Source organism: Halichoerus grypus, chromosome 2, assembly GCF_964656455.1.
Source record: "Halichoerus grypus chromosome 2, mHalGry1.hap1.1, whole genome shotgun sequence".
NCBI lineage: Eukaryota > Metazoa > Chordata > Mammalia > Carnivora > Phocidae > Halichoerus > Halichoerus grypus.
Window position 1 is genome coordinate 118,606,872 of NC_135713.1, and position 15,208 is coordinate 118,622,079.

Below are 15,208 nucleotides of genomic sequence, written 5' to 3' on the forward strand. Positions count from 1 at the left end.
TTTTTATCAGGTTGAGGATATTCCCTATTCTTCCTAGCTTATTGAGTGTTCTTATCATGAAAAGGCATTGGATTTTGTAAAGTGCTTTTTCTGTGTAAACTGAGATGGTAATATGGTGTATTGCACTGATTGATTTTCATATGTTAAACCAACCTTTAATTTATGGGATGAATTCTACTTGGTCATGGTGTTTAATCCTTTTTATATGTTGCTGGATTTAGTTTGCTAATATTTGGTTGAGAATTTTTGCATCTATATTCATAAGGAATATGGTATATAGTTTTCTTGTATTATCTTTGTCTGATTTTAGCATCACGATAATATGGGTCCCATAGAGTGAACTGGGAAATGGCCCTTGCTCCTCTTTTTATAATTGGATTTGTGAAGGACTGGTGTTAATTTTTTAAACATGCAGTAGAATTCTAGTTCTGGGTCTTTCTTTAAAAGTTTTCTTGGAAAGTTTTTGATTACTGATTAAATCTTCTTGAATAGGGTAAGACATTTAGGATGAAAAAAATCCATTTCCCCAAAGATAAAAAAAACTTAGGTTAAAAAAACCCACCTTAAAATGACAATATTTAGACAACAGAATAATAATTTTTTATAAACCATCAATTGTCTTAGAAGTTGAGTTTCTCATCAAAGCTTTTCTTCATAGACAACCCATATTAGCTGGAGACAACTGACTTCAGAAATCTGAACCCATTTGTCTCTGACATTCCAGTCAGAAACCTTTCACATTAATAGTTCTGCAACTAAGTCCAAATGATGTTGATATCCCCCAAGTGCTCAAAAAAAAATGGCCTTATGAGCAGTAGTCCACTAAAGGTTCCCTGTTCATCCTCCACAACTGAGCATCATTGAACAGGAGCAGAGAATTGAAAGAGGAAGATGGTGGGGTGAACTCAATGATCAAGAGGACAGAGAACCTGTCAGCTGAGTAGACATCTGTGGAGGTTCAGTGAATGACAGGTCAAGCTGGGATAGGTCCTAGACCATGTCAAATAGAGGTGACTTCTAGTCTTGAATAATAGTAATAGCTTGTGCCTGGCTGTGCCTATGACTTTGGAGGCTAGATATGCTTCAGTTCTCCATACTTCCAGGTTGTGGGTCCACATGCTAAACATCAAGTACTATGAAGCTTTGAATCATTGATAAAATAGTACCAAGTTCTAACTCAGATTGCCATCCAGGTTACTAACGATCTTGTTCTGTGTGGCTCCAGATCAGTGCGTAATATAAGATAGCTTTGCAGCAAATTTTCTTGGTCATCCAGCACTACCATGTGCAACACTGTCATATATATTAATCAAGACCTTGATTTTTGTTCCTGTAGGTAATCCCCATGTATCAATTATTTCAGTTACAACTCGATTTTCCTCAAAACCAGCTTGTTTACTCTGCAGATTGGAAAGTAAAAAATGTCTCCATTAGCTCCCATGTCTATAGCCTCAGCCATTACCATGACTAACAAGAGGCAGAGGGTGACTTTCTCTATGATTTTGCCTCATGGAGCAAATGCAGAACAGGACCATCCAAGGGAGACTGGGACCCAGATCAAACACATCCTTAGGTATTGGTCTCAAACTTCTACCTGTGTGTGACAGAGCTGAGCTAAGCTTCTTAAATAAGGCTTGGATTTGTAGAGCCTGGGGCTGGAACCACCCTGAGAGGACTCCTTCCTCTCTTCCACAAGACTACCAACCATCAGTACTGGCATGAGGGAAACCTCCAAAAGGGGGTGAGTTGTCAATAAAATATCACCAAGCAAATGAGGAAGACTAACAGAATGAAAAATGGACTCAACAGATAGAAAGAGACTCAACATAAGAAATAGAGATTCAGGGGCACCTGGGTGGCTCAGTCCTTAAGCGGCTGCCTTCGGCTCAGGTCATGATCCCAGGGTCCTGGGATGAGCCCTGCATCAGGCTCCCTGCTCAGCGGGAAGCCTGCTTCTCCCTCCCTCCTCCTGCTTGTGTTCCCTCTCTTGCTGTGTCTCTGTCAAATAAATAAAATCTTTAAAAAAATAGAGATTCAGAACAATATGGAAAGAACTTAAGAGTAAAAGACATTTAATTTCCTCAAACAAAAAAGAAGGAAATAACAATTGTGAATAAAAAAAACAAGCTGTTGTGAAAACTGACCACATGGAAGTTAAAAAAAAAAAAAACAACCTGAACTTACTGAAACAAAAAAAATCAGTATATTGCGTAAATCTCAGGTTGGGACCTAGCAAGTACCAGAACATCAAGAAAAAAGAAAGAAAAAATCTAAAACAGAGTAAAGAAGGGGCACCTGGCTGACTCAGTTGGTAGAGCACGCAACTCTTAATCTTGGGTCATGAGTTAGAGCCCCATATTGGGCTTAGAGATTACTTAAAAAAAAAAAAAACACAGAATAGTTTACAGATAAAAGAATGACAACTATACTGATTTCATACTTTTTATCAACAATGTTGAATACCAAAAGAACAGAAGGAAAATGAGTTTAAATTCAAAAATCTATGTTCAACCAAACTATTGGCTAAGAATATCAGTATTAGACATAAAAGTAACTCTGAATTACAACTAACAGATTTCTAGCTTTAAAATGTATAGCAAACTACTCTGTAAAGCAAGTATAAATAAAGAATAAAAGTAGTGGGATATGCAAAAGAACTTTGACTTTTTTTAAGTCCTCATTTACAAGGAAACCATATTTAAGGATTAAGGAAGATTTATAAAAAGATTTATAAAAGGAAGATTTATAAAAAGATTTATGCTAACTTAACTTGCTTCACTAGTTTTAATGACTCGTATTTGAGTATAGTTTAGTTTTTTAACAAACCTACATAGAAGTTTGAAATTTTCATTTCTTTGCTTGAAGTGTTAAAAAATAGATTGTGAATGTCAAGGAAATATTTCAATTATTTATGAATTTATGTGTTTTCAGAGAGGAAAAAAAGAGTGCACACTACCTAGAATTGCATTTTGAAAATAAATTCATGACTGGCCATTTTAAAGTTTATTCAAAGATTTTCAGATCTTGCAAATTTCACTTAATTTTGATACCATAAGGACTAACGAAAATTCAATAGAATAACCAATTAGAGGCCAGGGACTTCAAATACCAATTTCAGGAAGCTAATTTGATGAACAGAAGGTCTGGGAAGTTGACACTGCTTTTATAAATTACTTGTATTTCATTTCTTCTTTATCCCTGAAATCAAAGATGTGAGCATGCGCAACTGGAACCCAAAGAGAGATTAATATATTATTTTACAATTCTGAGTTTCCAGAAATCTCAACAAATGAAGGAAGACCAGTAAATAAAATATATTGGCTCTATGGAGATCAGAATTCTAAAGCCCTGTTTTTTTCTGAATGTAGCTAGTTCTTTTGAATTTCAGTGTACAGATAAGTTCCAAGTAAACAAGTCCTTGAAAAATTCACTGACTTCCCAAATACCTTTTAAAAATTACTCATACAACAAATGTTATTCAAGCATCTACTATGTGTGAGGCATTGTGCTATGTGCTGGAGATGCAACTCTGAATAAAACAGAAACAGACTCTACTGACAAGTTCCTTAGGGTCTAGTCAGGTTATTTAGTGTATTTGGGGGGAGGGGCCATTTAATTTCTCTTACTTTTTGAAAATTAGGATATTAGAGATCAATTTGGAAATAATTCACAATAATGAACTTATTTAGTCCTCATAGAAGACTACTAAAAATTACCACTAACATAGGAGGTCATCCCTTTCACCTTGTACCAGACTTTCAGTATGGGAATTCCAAAAAGTGGCCACAGTAGATAGTACTGTACATTTGGCAGCTTCTTTGTCCTGTACTTAATATCCAGATAAAGAGGTTTTTGAACACTGTCTTCAAATAAAAGAGTAAAAGGTTTCCAATAGCCCAGAAATAAAAGCAATTTTGAAACAAGACTAAGGTGTAATTATTTCTGATCTTCAAAGTTAGTTCAGAGGATCTTTTCTGACTTCACTAAATTCTGTTCACTTTCTCAACAATTTGTGAATCCACTGGCTCTACCAACTAAGTTATTAATAGTATCTGTTCTTTTATCTTCTGGGTCTAAATGAATGCTCAGCATATAGCCCCTCCAACTTTAGTCCTAGATCGTACACCATATTGGCCAAAAAAAAAAAAAAAAAAAGAGAGAGAGAGAGAGAGAACTGCCTTCTATACCTTACACAGAATACTTCCCTAGCTCTGACACTGCCCAGGACTAAGCTTGGGTAAATAAAGAGAAGTTTTGATCACAGTTCTTTGCCTTTTTCTTCTCTTAATGAAAATTTAGCTACCGTATGGAAAGAAAAGATCTGATGAAAAGAGCCAGATTCAAACATCTCTATAAAGTGCTTCATCGGTGAAAGGAAATATTCTCTTTCCCCCGATTATTAAGGATTCATGCATTTGATTCTCAGTTATATAAAATGACAGCATTTATAACTACACTTTAATGTATGATTCAAGGCAAGTCAATCTTAAATTTGTTTTCTCTTTCGGGAACTTGCAAAATCATTGAGAAACTTTATTTTCTTCTAGTCACCAGTTTTCAGTTCTTGGAAGGTTCTATCCATCTGGATGAGAAAATGTCTCTGAGGAGAAAACTGATTTTTTCCTAATCAACTTCTCTAGTTGGGAACTAAATAATTTGTCTCTTAAATATAAGTTTTTCTGTTTCACACAAAATAGCCATAAAATGTGATGTTTTGGTTGCTTCCAGATTTTATCCATAGGTGTAGCTAATTTAGACTTTCACAATGATACTCCTCCCTCTTCTTAGGACTACCTATTCTTGGATATCTTTTAATTACATTGTAGGGAGTAGAATACTGATGTGGATGGACAGTGTTTATCCCAGAAGGACCATATATAATCCTGAGCATGTCAGATTAAAATCAGGAGGAGGGAACCAAGACAGGAAACACAAAATACATATGTATTTCCCTCATATATCACCATCTAAATGCAAAGTGGGTATTAATTTAAATGGTTCTTCTTAAAAGATTTATTTATTTATTTTTTATTATTTATTTATTTTAGAGAGAGAATGGGGGCAGGGCGGGGCAGAGGGAGAGGAAGAGAGAATTCAAGCAGACTCCAGTCGGAGCATGGAGTCAGGGCTTGATCTCATGACCCTGAGATCAGGACCTGAGCCGAAACCAACAGTCAGTGGCTTAACTGACTGGGCCACCCAGGCGGCCCTAGATATTAATTTTAAAAGTAAGATTGGATGGGACACCACTTTTACTATAATGCATTCAGAGATCATATTATGTGCTTTCTTGAAAACTTTTAAAAATGATGCCTAGGTTGGGACACCTGGGTGGCTCAGCCGGTTGAGCACAGGACTCTTGGTTTCCACTCAGGTTATGATCTCAGGGTCCTGAGATGGAGCCCTGCCTCCCGCTCCCAGCTAAGCGCAGAGTCTGCTTGAGATTCTCTCTCTCTCTCCTTCTGCCCCTCTCCCCACTATCTCTCTCTCTCAAATAAATAAATAAATAAATAAAATATTTTATTATTTTTTTTAAAGATTTTATTTATTTATTTGACAGAGACAGACACAGTGAGAGAGGGAACACAAGCAGTGGGAGTGAGAGAGGGAGAAGCAGGCTTCCCGCGGAGCATGGAGCCCGATGTGGGGCTTGATCCCAGGACCCTGGGATCATGACCTGAGCTGAAGGCAGACGCTTAACGACCGAGCCACCCAGGTGCCCCAATAAATAAAATATTTTAAAAATGACTCTTGGGTTGATAAATTTGTATCTCAGAATTTACACTAAATTATCATCACATCAGATGCCTCACTAAACAGTTTTCGTGCAAAATGGAAAGGCACAATCTGTTGTTCAAAATGCTCTAGGCTTAATTTTTATTTTCAGTCATCATGAGAATACTGTAGGCAAATCCAAGAGTAATTTGCCTTATAGCCTATATTTTGTGTGCATTTTTGTCTACATTTACATTAATGCATATAATACTGAAATATTAATTGCAAATATCAAAACAGAAAGTGAATTAAATGTATTGCTTTCATCTGACTACTATGTCCTTAAAAACATGTTGTACCTTAAAGAAGGTACATCTTAAAGAAAACACATTTTTATCTATCCACAAACTTCATTAACTACAAAGCTGCTTTAAATATATTGTAAAGAACAATATCTGACTGTATTATACAGGTTACATTACAAGATTACTGGTGTGGAACTCTATCTACATTGCTCTGGATATAGAATTTGAGATGAGCTCCTTAAAGTAAACCTGTTAGAAATCATCATTAAAACAAAATGAATGTATTTTTGCTCACCTATTAGAAAAAGAAAAGGAGGCATTAAGACTGCATTAATAAGAAAGGAAGCAGATGAAAAAAGAATATGCAAGGATTAACAACACAAAGTAAAATCAATATATAAACAAAATGTTATATCAACTAAAGATTCTTGATTTCAAAAGAAAACAACCATAGCCAAACACCTATTTTTTCACTGTTCTGTAAATGAAACCTAAACTATCCTTAAAATTGGAGTTTTGCTTTAGTCTCAGTGTCTTGAACCAAGCCATTGGGAAAAATTGGCTTGAGGAACTTGAATTCATTGGTCCCTGAGTCTCCCGTCAGACGCACCTCGTACTGGTAGCTGTGCGACAGGGTCCCCGCGCCGCTGACGTCCACCAGGTGGCCCGCAAAGGGGCCCTCGGCCACCGGGCAGCCGCCCCCCGACGCCGCCCGGCTCCTCCGGCACAGCCGCACCGCCACGAACACCAGCACCGACAACAGGAAGAGCGACGACACCGACGCCAAGGCCACCACCAGGTAGACGGTGAGCGGGTCGGCCCGGGCCTCGGCCGCCGCCGCGTCCGGCAGCGGCAGGTAGGGCTGCGAGAAGCCGTCCACCAGCAGCACGTGCAGCGTGACGCTGGCCGACAGCGGCGGCTCGCCGTTGTCCTTGACCAGCACCACCAGCCTGTGCTGGACGGCGTCGCGCTCGCTCAGCGGCCTGGCCGTGCGCACCTCGCCGTTGTGCGCCCACACGCCGAACAGCCCGGGCTCCGTGGCCCTGAGCAGCTGGTACGACAGCCAGGCGTTCTGGCCCGAGTCGCCGTCCACCGCCACCACCTTGGTCACCAGGTAGCCCGCCTCGGCCGCCCTGGGCACCAGCTCGCTGCAGGGCGCCGAGCCGTTCTGCGGCGGGTACAGCACGAAGGGCGAGTTGTCGTTGTCGTCCACCACCAGCACGCGCACCAGCGCCTGGCTGCTGAGCGCCGGCGAGCCGCGGTCGGCCGCGCCCACGCCGAACTCGAACGCGCGCAGCGCCTCGAAGTCCAGGGACCTGAGCGCGAACAGCTGCCCGTTGTCCGCGTTGATGGACACCAGCGAGGCCAGGGGCAGCCGCGGGTCGTGCGGCGGCAGCAGCGAGTAGGTGACCTGCGCGTTGGCGCCCGAGTCTCTGTCCGTGGCGCTCACGCTGCCGATGTGCAGGGCGGGGCTGTTGTTCTCGCGCACCCGCAGGGTGTAGGCGCTTTGGCTGAAGGCCGGGGCGTTGTCGTTGACGTCGGACACCGTCACCGTTATGTTGTGCTGGGTTTTCAGCCTGGGGGTGCCCAGGTCAGTGACGGTGATGGTGATGTTGTACTCGGCTCTTGTCTCTCGGTCCAGAGCTGTGTTTGTCACGAGGGTGTAAAAATTCTCTATTGATGGTTTGAGGATGAAGGGGAGATTGTTCTCGATGGAACACATAATTCTCCCATTGTCTCCAGAGTCTAGATCAGAAACACTGAAAACAGCCACCACAGTCTCCGGCGAGTTCTCAGGGATAGGGCTGGTAATTGAAGACAAGGTCAGTTCTGGTGGATTGTCGTTCACATCAACCACCTGAACTATCACTGTGGTTTCTCCTGAAAGGCCTCCGCCATCCTTGGCTTCTATGTCCAGTTCATAAGTATTCATAACCTCGTAATTCAAATATTTGACTAGCTGGATATCACCAGTAATTGGATTTAGCTGAAAAGTTTTGCGAATTTCTTCAGAAGCGTGAAAAAATGCGTATGATACTGTCCCAAAATGTCCTGTATCTAAGTCAGAAGCTGAGACCGTGACAATAACAGAGTTAATGGGGCTGTTCTCTAGAATTTGAACCTCATAGAGTGACTGTGTAAATTCTGGGGCGTTGTCGTTTATGTCTAAGACCAGGATGTGGATCTGGGCGATCCCCGACCGGGGTGGAGAGCCGCCATCCAGCGCAGTGAGGGTCAAAATGAGCTCTGGCTGCTCCTCACGGTCCAGTGCTTTGTCCAGCACTAGTTGTGGGTATTTTCTTCCGTCCCTACGACTGCGTGTGAGAACGTGGAAATGGGCATTAGGGGCGATCGTGTAGTTTTGGAGACTGTTTCTTCCCACATCCAAGTCCTCAGCATTTTCCAAAGGAATTATGGTTCCTGGTGGCGTGTTTTCTAAGAGTTTCAGCTGTATTTCATTTTCAAAGAATACCGGAGAATGGTCGTTTACATCTATGACCTGAAGCTCATTTGTAATAAACTGCAAAGGGTTTTGCAGTAATATCTGAAAATGCAGTATACAGGGCTCCGTGGGGCCGCATAGCTCTTCCCGGTCCAATTTCTCATGCAGGAGCAAATCGCCGGTCTGATGGTTGAGCTGAAAATGCTGTTTGTTCCCTTTAGACACAACTTGGGCCCCCCTCACAGCCAGTTCCCCTACCCCTAGCCCTAGATCCTTTGCTAGGTTGGCTATTAAATAGCCCCTCTCTGTTTCCTCAACCACAGAGTAGCGTCTTGACTCAGACCCAGCCAGAGACCCACCCAGAAAAACAAAGAGAAATAGGACTTGCCTTTGTCCAAGAAAGCGCTCCCCTCTGGCCTCCATTGTGCTTTCGGCCACGTTCCTCCCGGAAATATTGCCAAACTAAGCCTCCGGCAGTGCTAGCAAACGCAGTCTTTTGCCTTCCAACCTTTGAGGAAGGTCTAGCGAATAATCCTTCCCAGGGCTCAGATTTGCTTGCTTGGAAAATCTGCCCAGGCTCACAATTCCTAATTTACCGAACTGGATCCGTGCCTTACAGAGTGCGCACAATGCCGGTGGTTTAATTCGCCTTCTTAGTCAACAGCGCCACCATGCGTTCGCTGGTAGCTTAAAAATCTTAGAGAAGGTGTTCTGTTGGGGCCGGGTGGGTGTTTTGATTTTTTAATCGCTTATTCCCCTTATCAAACCCATTTGACGCTACTGGAGGAGGTTCTTGTGTTAAATGAGTTAAACAAACACAACGTAGGGAAATGAAATGTGCTTTTAAAAAAACAACCACTGTCTTTGGTAAGAGTCCTCATTTACATGTTTTTGCCGATTTATATGATTTTGCTGGTAGAGCTACTCTTCCTGCCCATCTGCAATTATTACACATAAACTTTAAAGGATTTTGCTCTAAATGATAATATGCTTCATAGCCTACTTGCATTTTTCTCTTATTTTCCAGATTTTGCAAAATTGCATGAATTGCATTTATAATCAGGAAAAAATGCTATGAGAAGGTGACCTCATACAAGGTGATGAAAAATTATAATAGGTCATGTCAGGGGGTATATTCAGAGGCCACAAATGCCCAATTCTTTTCAAATCTTCACAATCATTCAAGGAACACGGAGATTACTCCTCTTATTTCATAGTAATTTTACAATTACTGGTTTCATCTATATAATAACTATTAACTGTTTCATCTGTATAACTGTATTTTATCCGTGGAAACACTTATTTGTTGAGTTTGTAGAAGTTAGGTATTATAGTGGTAACAAGACAAATCGTGTCTATATATCTTATACAGTTTACCACCTAATGGGATGAACAGACTTTAAATATATGTTCAAACAAACTGTGAAAAGTGCTATATAGGAAATGTACTGAGTGCACTGAAAGTATGCTATAGGAGGACCTGACTCAATGGGTGGCGGGTGAAAAAGTTTCATCAAAGTTGTGTCACTTAATCTGGAAGATGAAGGATAAGATGTTTGTCTTACAGGCTAAGTCTTACAGACTAAGACTGTAAAATGGGAAGAATACATATGAGAAACTGATATGTAAAGGCCTGCAGCAGTAAAGTATAGCTATTCTAGATAATAAAAGGACAGTGTACCCAAAACTTCGTGTCTCAAGAGTAAGTGGGAAGAGAAGGATGGAGAGATAAACTGTGGGCAAATAACAGATGCTTGGATTTTATTCTGAGAATAAAAGGAAGATATTGCAAGGTTTTAGGCAGAGAAATGAAACAATTCAAATATCAAGTGTTCAATCTAGCATCTTCACAATTACCAGTAATGTAACATGAAGGATCATTTATTAGGATTACTCTTAATATTAGTAATACTAAAAATAACAGCAATTATACTTCTATATCTTTATATTATCTCATTTGATCGTAATTTCAAGCTAGAGAAATAGCTGTTACTAGCATTTTGGGGGAATAGAAATGATGTGACTTATCCAAGATCCTATTAAGTATTAGCAGTGCTCTACACTGTGAATCTCAAAAGGACACCTTTAAAATTCATATTATAATTTTAATAGTAAAGCTCATACAAATAAACATAAAATGACATAAGAACTTAAATATAGGCTGAAGAACACTAAGAACTAAAAATGTGTCTTAATGTATGGATCTGAAATTGAACTGCAAGAAATAAAGTTGGATGAATCATTTAGGGAATTATACAAGGAAATTTAAATTATAAAATAAAAAATACAATTTCCCCATATATATTCCTTAAGCTAGAACACAGGAGAGGAGACTCAAATTAATCAGGAAGAGAGAAAGGAAAAATATATTGAAGGAAAGAGACACCAGGGACTGATAACTGCATAATCTTTCAATAATAGTGATCAGTTGAACTAATAACCAAAATTATATATGTAATTCCTTATACATTAGAGAGCATTTAATTCCAGCAAAATTTTGTTCTATGAGTATTATGGTGTCTTTAAATATCAAAATATCACAGGGTGAAATAAAGACACTTCTTTCTTTCAATCATTTAGCCAAAACTTTTATTAACCTATAATCCTCCAATTACTGTGCTAATCATACAATAAATGGGAAGCTATTGGGAAACATATTCCAGAACCGAAAAAAAGTTATGAAAAGCCTAGGAAACGGAAAAGGGAAAAATAGAAGTAGTGCAAAAAAAAAAAAAATGGCCACACTAAATCTTTTCCCATAGGCTTATTTCCAAAATGGAATCATAAATGCTCCAAAAAAATTTTTTTTAAAGATTTTATTTATTTATTTGACAGAGAGAGAGATAGAGACAGCAGGAACACAAGCAGAGGGAGTGGGAGAGGGAGAAGCAGGCCTCCCGCTGAGCAGGGAGCCCGATGCAGGGCTCGATCCCAGGACCCTGGGATCATGACCTGAGCCGAAGGCAGACGCTTAACAACTGAGCCACCCAGGCGCCCCAATGCTCCAAAATTTTTGAAAAATGCAATGCCAAACTACATTTGAAGTTTCTAAAATTTGGTCAAGGACAAAGACTTAGATTTATTTCCTCATATCTTTTGGATTTTAAGGATGTTAATAGATGATTTGTAATTGCTAAAATGGGTAACTTTTGAAATGAGCAGAGGTTTAAAGAAAAAAATATTAATAGAAAGCATGAAGAATTACATGGCTTTGAAAACAACTGGACACATGCTATTTATTTAACTACATTTGAGAATATTAGTGGTTGACTGAGCACTTTTGATGTGAATGGTTTGTAGAATGCAGCAGTCAAGGTTGTCACCATCTCTAAGGAATCATAGTCTTCATTATGGACACTTTAAGGAAGTACATATTTAGAAAAATGTGAGAGGTTGCTTTGTTATTAATGAATATGCATATATTAATGGTTTTAGTCAATATGAGTTAACAGAATAAAAGTTATACTAGTCTAAGAGAATATACAAACACAAATATTCTGGGTTGGAAAAAGAATAAGCTTATGTAGCGATTAAAACATTTAAAAAATGTTTTAAATTTTAAGTTCTGCAAAATTACCTACAAGCTGTGGAAGGTGAGTTTGGAAAAAGGTGCTCTAACTTAAAAATTAAAGACTTCTGGAAATACAAAATTTACTTTCACACTTTAAGTTGAATGAAGTTACAGTGAGACTAATCAAAAAGAAAGCAAAGGAAATCTGCATTCCTTATACCACAAATGAACACATTTAGAAACACCAGTAACATGCACTAAATTAGAATAGAACCCCAATAAGCAAGGCAGTAAAAAAGGACTTTCAACAAATTAACTGAGACTAGGCTCAGTAGACCCTTATTAATTAATACTTAATTGAATTCAAAGTTATCCCTGAAACTGGGGTTTGCTTCACTAATCCTCTCTTCACCCAGACCAAGGAAACTGGGGATAATCGGCTTGAGGAACTTGAATTCATTGGTCCCAGATCCTCCCGTCAGACACACCTCGTACTGGTAGCTGTGCGACAGGGTCCCCGCGCCGCTGACGTCCACCAGGTGGCCCGCAAAGGGGCCCTCGGCCACCGAGCAGCCGCCCCCCGACGCCGCCCGGCTCCTCCGGCACAGCCGCACCGCCACGAACACCAGCACCGACAACAGGAAGAGCGACGACACCGACGCCAAGGCCACCACCAGGTAGACGGTGAGCGGGTCGGCCCGGGCCTCGGCCGCCGCCGCGTCCGGCAGCGGCAGGTAGGGCTGCGAGAAGCCGTCCACCAGCAGCACGTGCAGCGTGACGCTGGCCGACAGCGGCGGCTCGCCGTTGTCCTTGACCAGCACCACCAGCCTGTGCTGGACGGCGTCGCGCTCGCTCAGCGGCCTGGCCGTGCGCACCTCGCCGTTGTGCGCCCACACGCCGAACAGCCCGGGCTCCGTGGCCCTGAGCAGCTGGTACGACAGCCAGGCGTTCTGGCCCGAGTCGCCGTCCACCGCCACCACCTTGGTCACCAGGTAGCCCGCCTCGGCCGCCCTGGGCACCAGCTCGCTGCAGGGCGCCGAGCCGTTCTGCGGCGGGTACAGCACGAAGGGCGAGTTGTCGTTGTCGTCCACCACCAGCACGCGCACCAGCGCCTGGCTGCTGAGCGCCGGCGAGCCGCGGTCGGCCGCGCCCACGCCGAACTCGAACGCGCGCAGCGCCTCGAAGTCCAGGGACCTGAGCGCGAACAGCTGCCCGTTGTCCGCGTTGATGGACACCAGCGAGGCCAGGGGCAGCCGCGGGTCGTGCGGCGGCAGCAGCGAGTAGGTGACCTGCGCGTTGGCGCCCGAGTCTCTGTCCGTGGCGCTCACGCTGCCGATGTGCAGGGCGGGGCTGTTGTTCTCGCGCACCCGCAGGGTGTAGGCGCTTTGGCTGAAGGCCGGGGCGTTGTCGTTGACGTCGGACACCGTCACCGTTATGTTGTGCTGGGTTTTCAGCCTGGGGGTGCCCAGGTCAGTGACGGTGATGGTGATGTTGTACTCGGCTCTTGTCTCTCGGTCCAGAGCTGTGTTTGTCACGAGGGTGTAAAAATTCTCAACGGAAGGTTTAAGGAAGAAAGGAAGATCATCTTGAATGGAACAAACCATTCTTCCATTGTCTCCCGAGTCAGGATCTGAAACCCTGAATACAGCAATTATGGTCTCCTGCAAGTTTTCTGGGATATGATCGATAAATGTTGACATAGTCAGTTCCGGAGGGTTGTCATTCAAATCCATCACTTGGACAAACACCACGCAACTTCCAGAAAGGCCTCCACCGTCTGTCGCCTGAATATTTAATGTATAAGTCTGAGTGGATTCAAAATCCAGTTTCTGTGTTAAAAAGAGTTCTCCTGACTTTGCATTTATTTGAAAAGTTTTGCGAATCTCTTCAGAGGCTTGGAAAAATACGTAAGATATTTCTCCATAGGTTCCAATGTCCAAATCGCTAGCAGAGACTATGGCAACCAGGAATCCAATGGGGCTGTTTTCCAGAACTTGCACCTCGTAAAGCCGCTTTGCAAACTCGGGGGCGTTATCATTGATGTCTAAGACTTCAATGTGAACCAGAGCAGTGCCAGTCCTGGGTGGAGTCCCGCCATCCAGCGCTGTGAGAGTTAACCTGATCTCAGCCTGTTGCTCTCGATCCAGTGCTTTGTCCAACACCAGCTGTGGTAATACGCCGTCGGGACTGTCTTGTAATTTAAGATGGAAATGGGAATTGGGGCTGACTGTGTAACTTTGGAGACTGTTGCTTCCTACATCTAAGTCCTGGGCACGTTCTATTAGGAAAGTAGTTCCGGGAGTGATACTTTCTGAAATTTTCAAAATTATTTCTTTGTCTAGGAACACCGGGGAATGATCATTTATATCTCTAATCCGTAGCTCAGCCTGAAAAAACTGCAGGGGATTTTCCAATAACACCTGGAAAGGTAGCACGCATGGCTCGGCAAGGCCGCACAGCTCCTCCCGATCCAGTTTCTCATTTAACAACAAGTCCCCTGTCTGCCTATCAAAATGCAAACGAGTTTTTTTCCCTTTGGAAATGACCCGAGCCCCCCGTGCAGCTAGCTCATTTACCTCCAGCCCCAGGTCTTTTAACAAATTGGCCACAAAGGAGCCACTCTCCATTTCCTCAGCCACTGAGTAGCGCCTAGGCTCGGAAGCAGCCTGAGCTACGCCCAGCAAAACAAAGAATATCAAGACTTGCCTTTGTTTCAGAAAGCGTTCTTTTCCCTCTCCAGCCTCCATCGCCTTCCGGTCTACCAGCAAACGTAACCCAGTTTCGGCTCGCGTTGTGGCGGACTCTTCACCTAGTATCTCGAAGGTACTGCGATAAGTGGAGACGCCTAGGGCCCCGATTTCCTGGGGCAAACACCTTAGAAAGCCTCCCCTTCCTGCTTGTTTCTTTAGCAGAGCATCTGGCTTAAGGAGCGCCGGCTGGTAGCTTTCTTCGTTCTACTTTTAATGCTGCAGCGCCACCCCGCGTCCTTTCCGAGTGTTTATTTTATCTAAAACATTGACATCCTACTCCTTTCTTTCAGACAGATGGCAATCTAAATGGAGTATTTTCATGTAGTGTCTCAACGCGTTATCTGCATTTCCAAAGACTTTTTCATTGCATCCATAATGACCATGGCAAGCATTGACAAATTTCCATTCCAGTTTCCTCACAGATCGAAGGGGTTCTTTTTAAATTGGAAAAACATCAACTTCAGAAACTGGAAGGTAACTTCAG

General features: G+C 42.3%; 2 protein-coding genes across 2 annotated transcripts; both read right to left on the reverse strand.

Annotated features, from left to right (window-relative positions):
- Positions 1 to 1,946: 1,946 nt before the first annotated feature.
- Positions 1,947 to 9,100, reverse strand: LOC118555441 (protocadherin beta-3). Its single transcript, XM_036123566.2, has one exon. It carries the CDS (start codon positions 8,884 to 8,886, stop codon positions 6,523 to 6,525), a length of 2,364 nt encoding a protein of 787 aa, XP_035979459.2. The 5' UTR covers positions 8,887 to 9,100; the 3' UTR covers positions 1,947 to 6,522.
- A 1,128-nt stretch (positions 9,101 to 10,228) lies between these two features.
- PCDHB2 (protocadherin beta 2) lies at positions 10,229 to 14,918 on the reverse strand. Its single transcript, XM_036123532.2, has one exon. It carries the CDS (start codon positions 14,719 to 14,721, stop codon positions 12,328 to 12,330), a length of 2,394 nt encoding a protein of 797 aa, XP_035979425.2. The 5' UTR covers positions 14,722 to 14,918; the 3' UTR covers positions 10,229 to 12,327.
- Between the last annotated feature and the right edge of the window lie 290 nt (positions 14,919 to 15,208).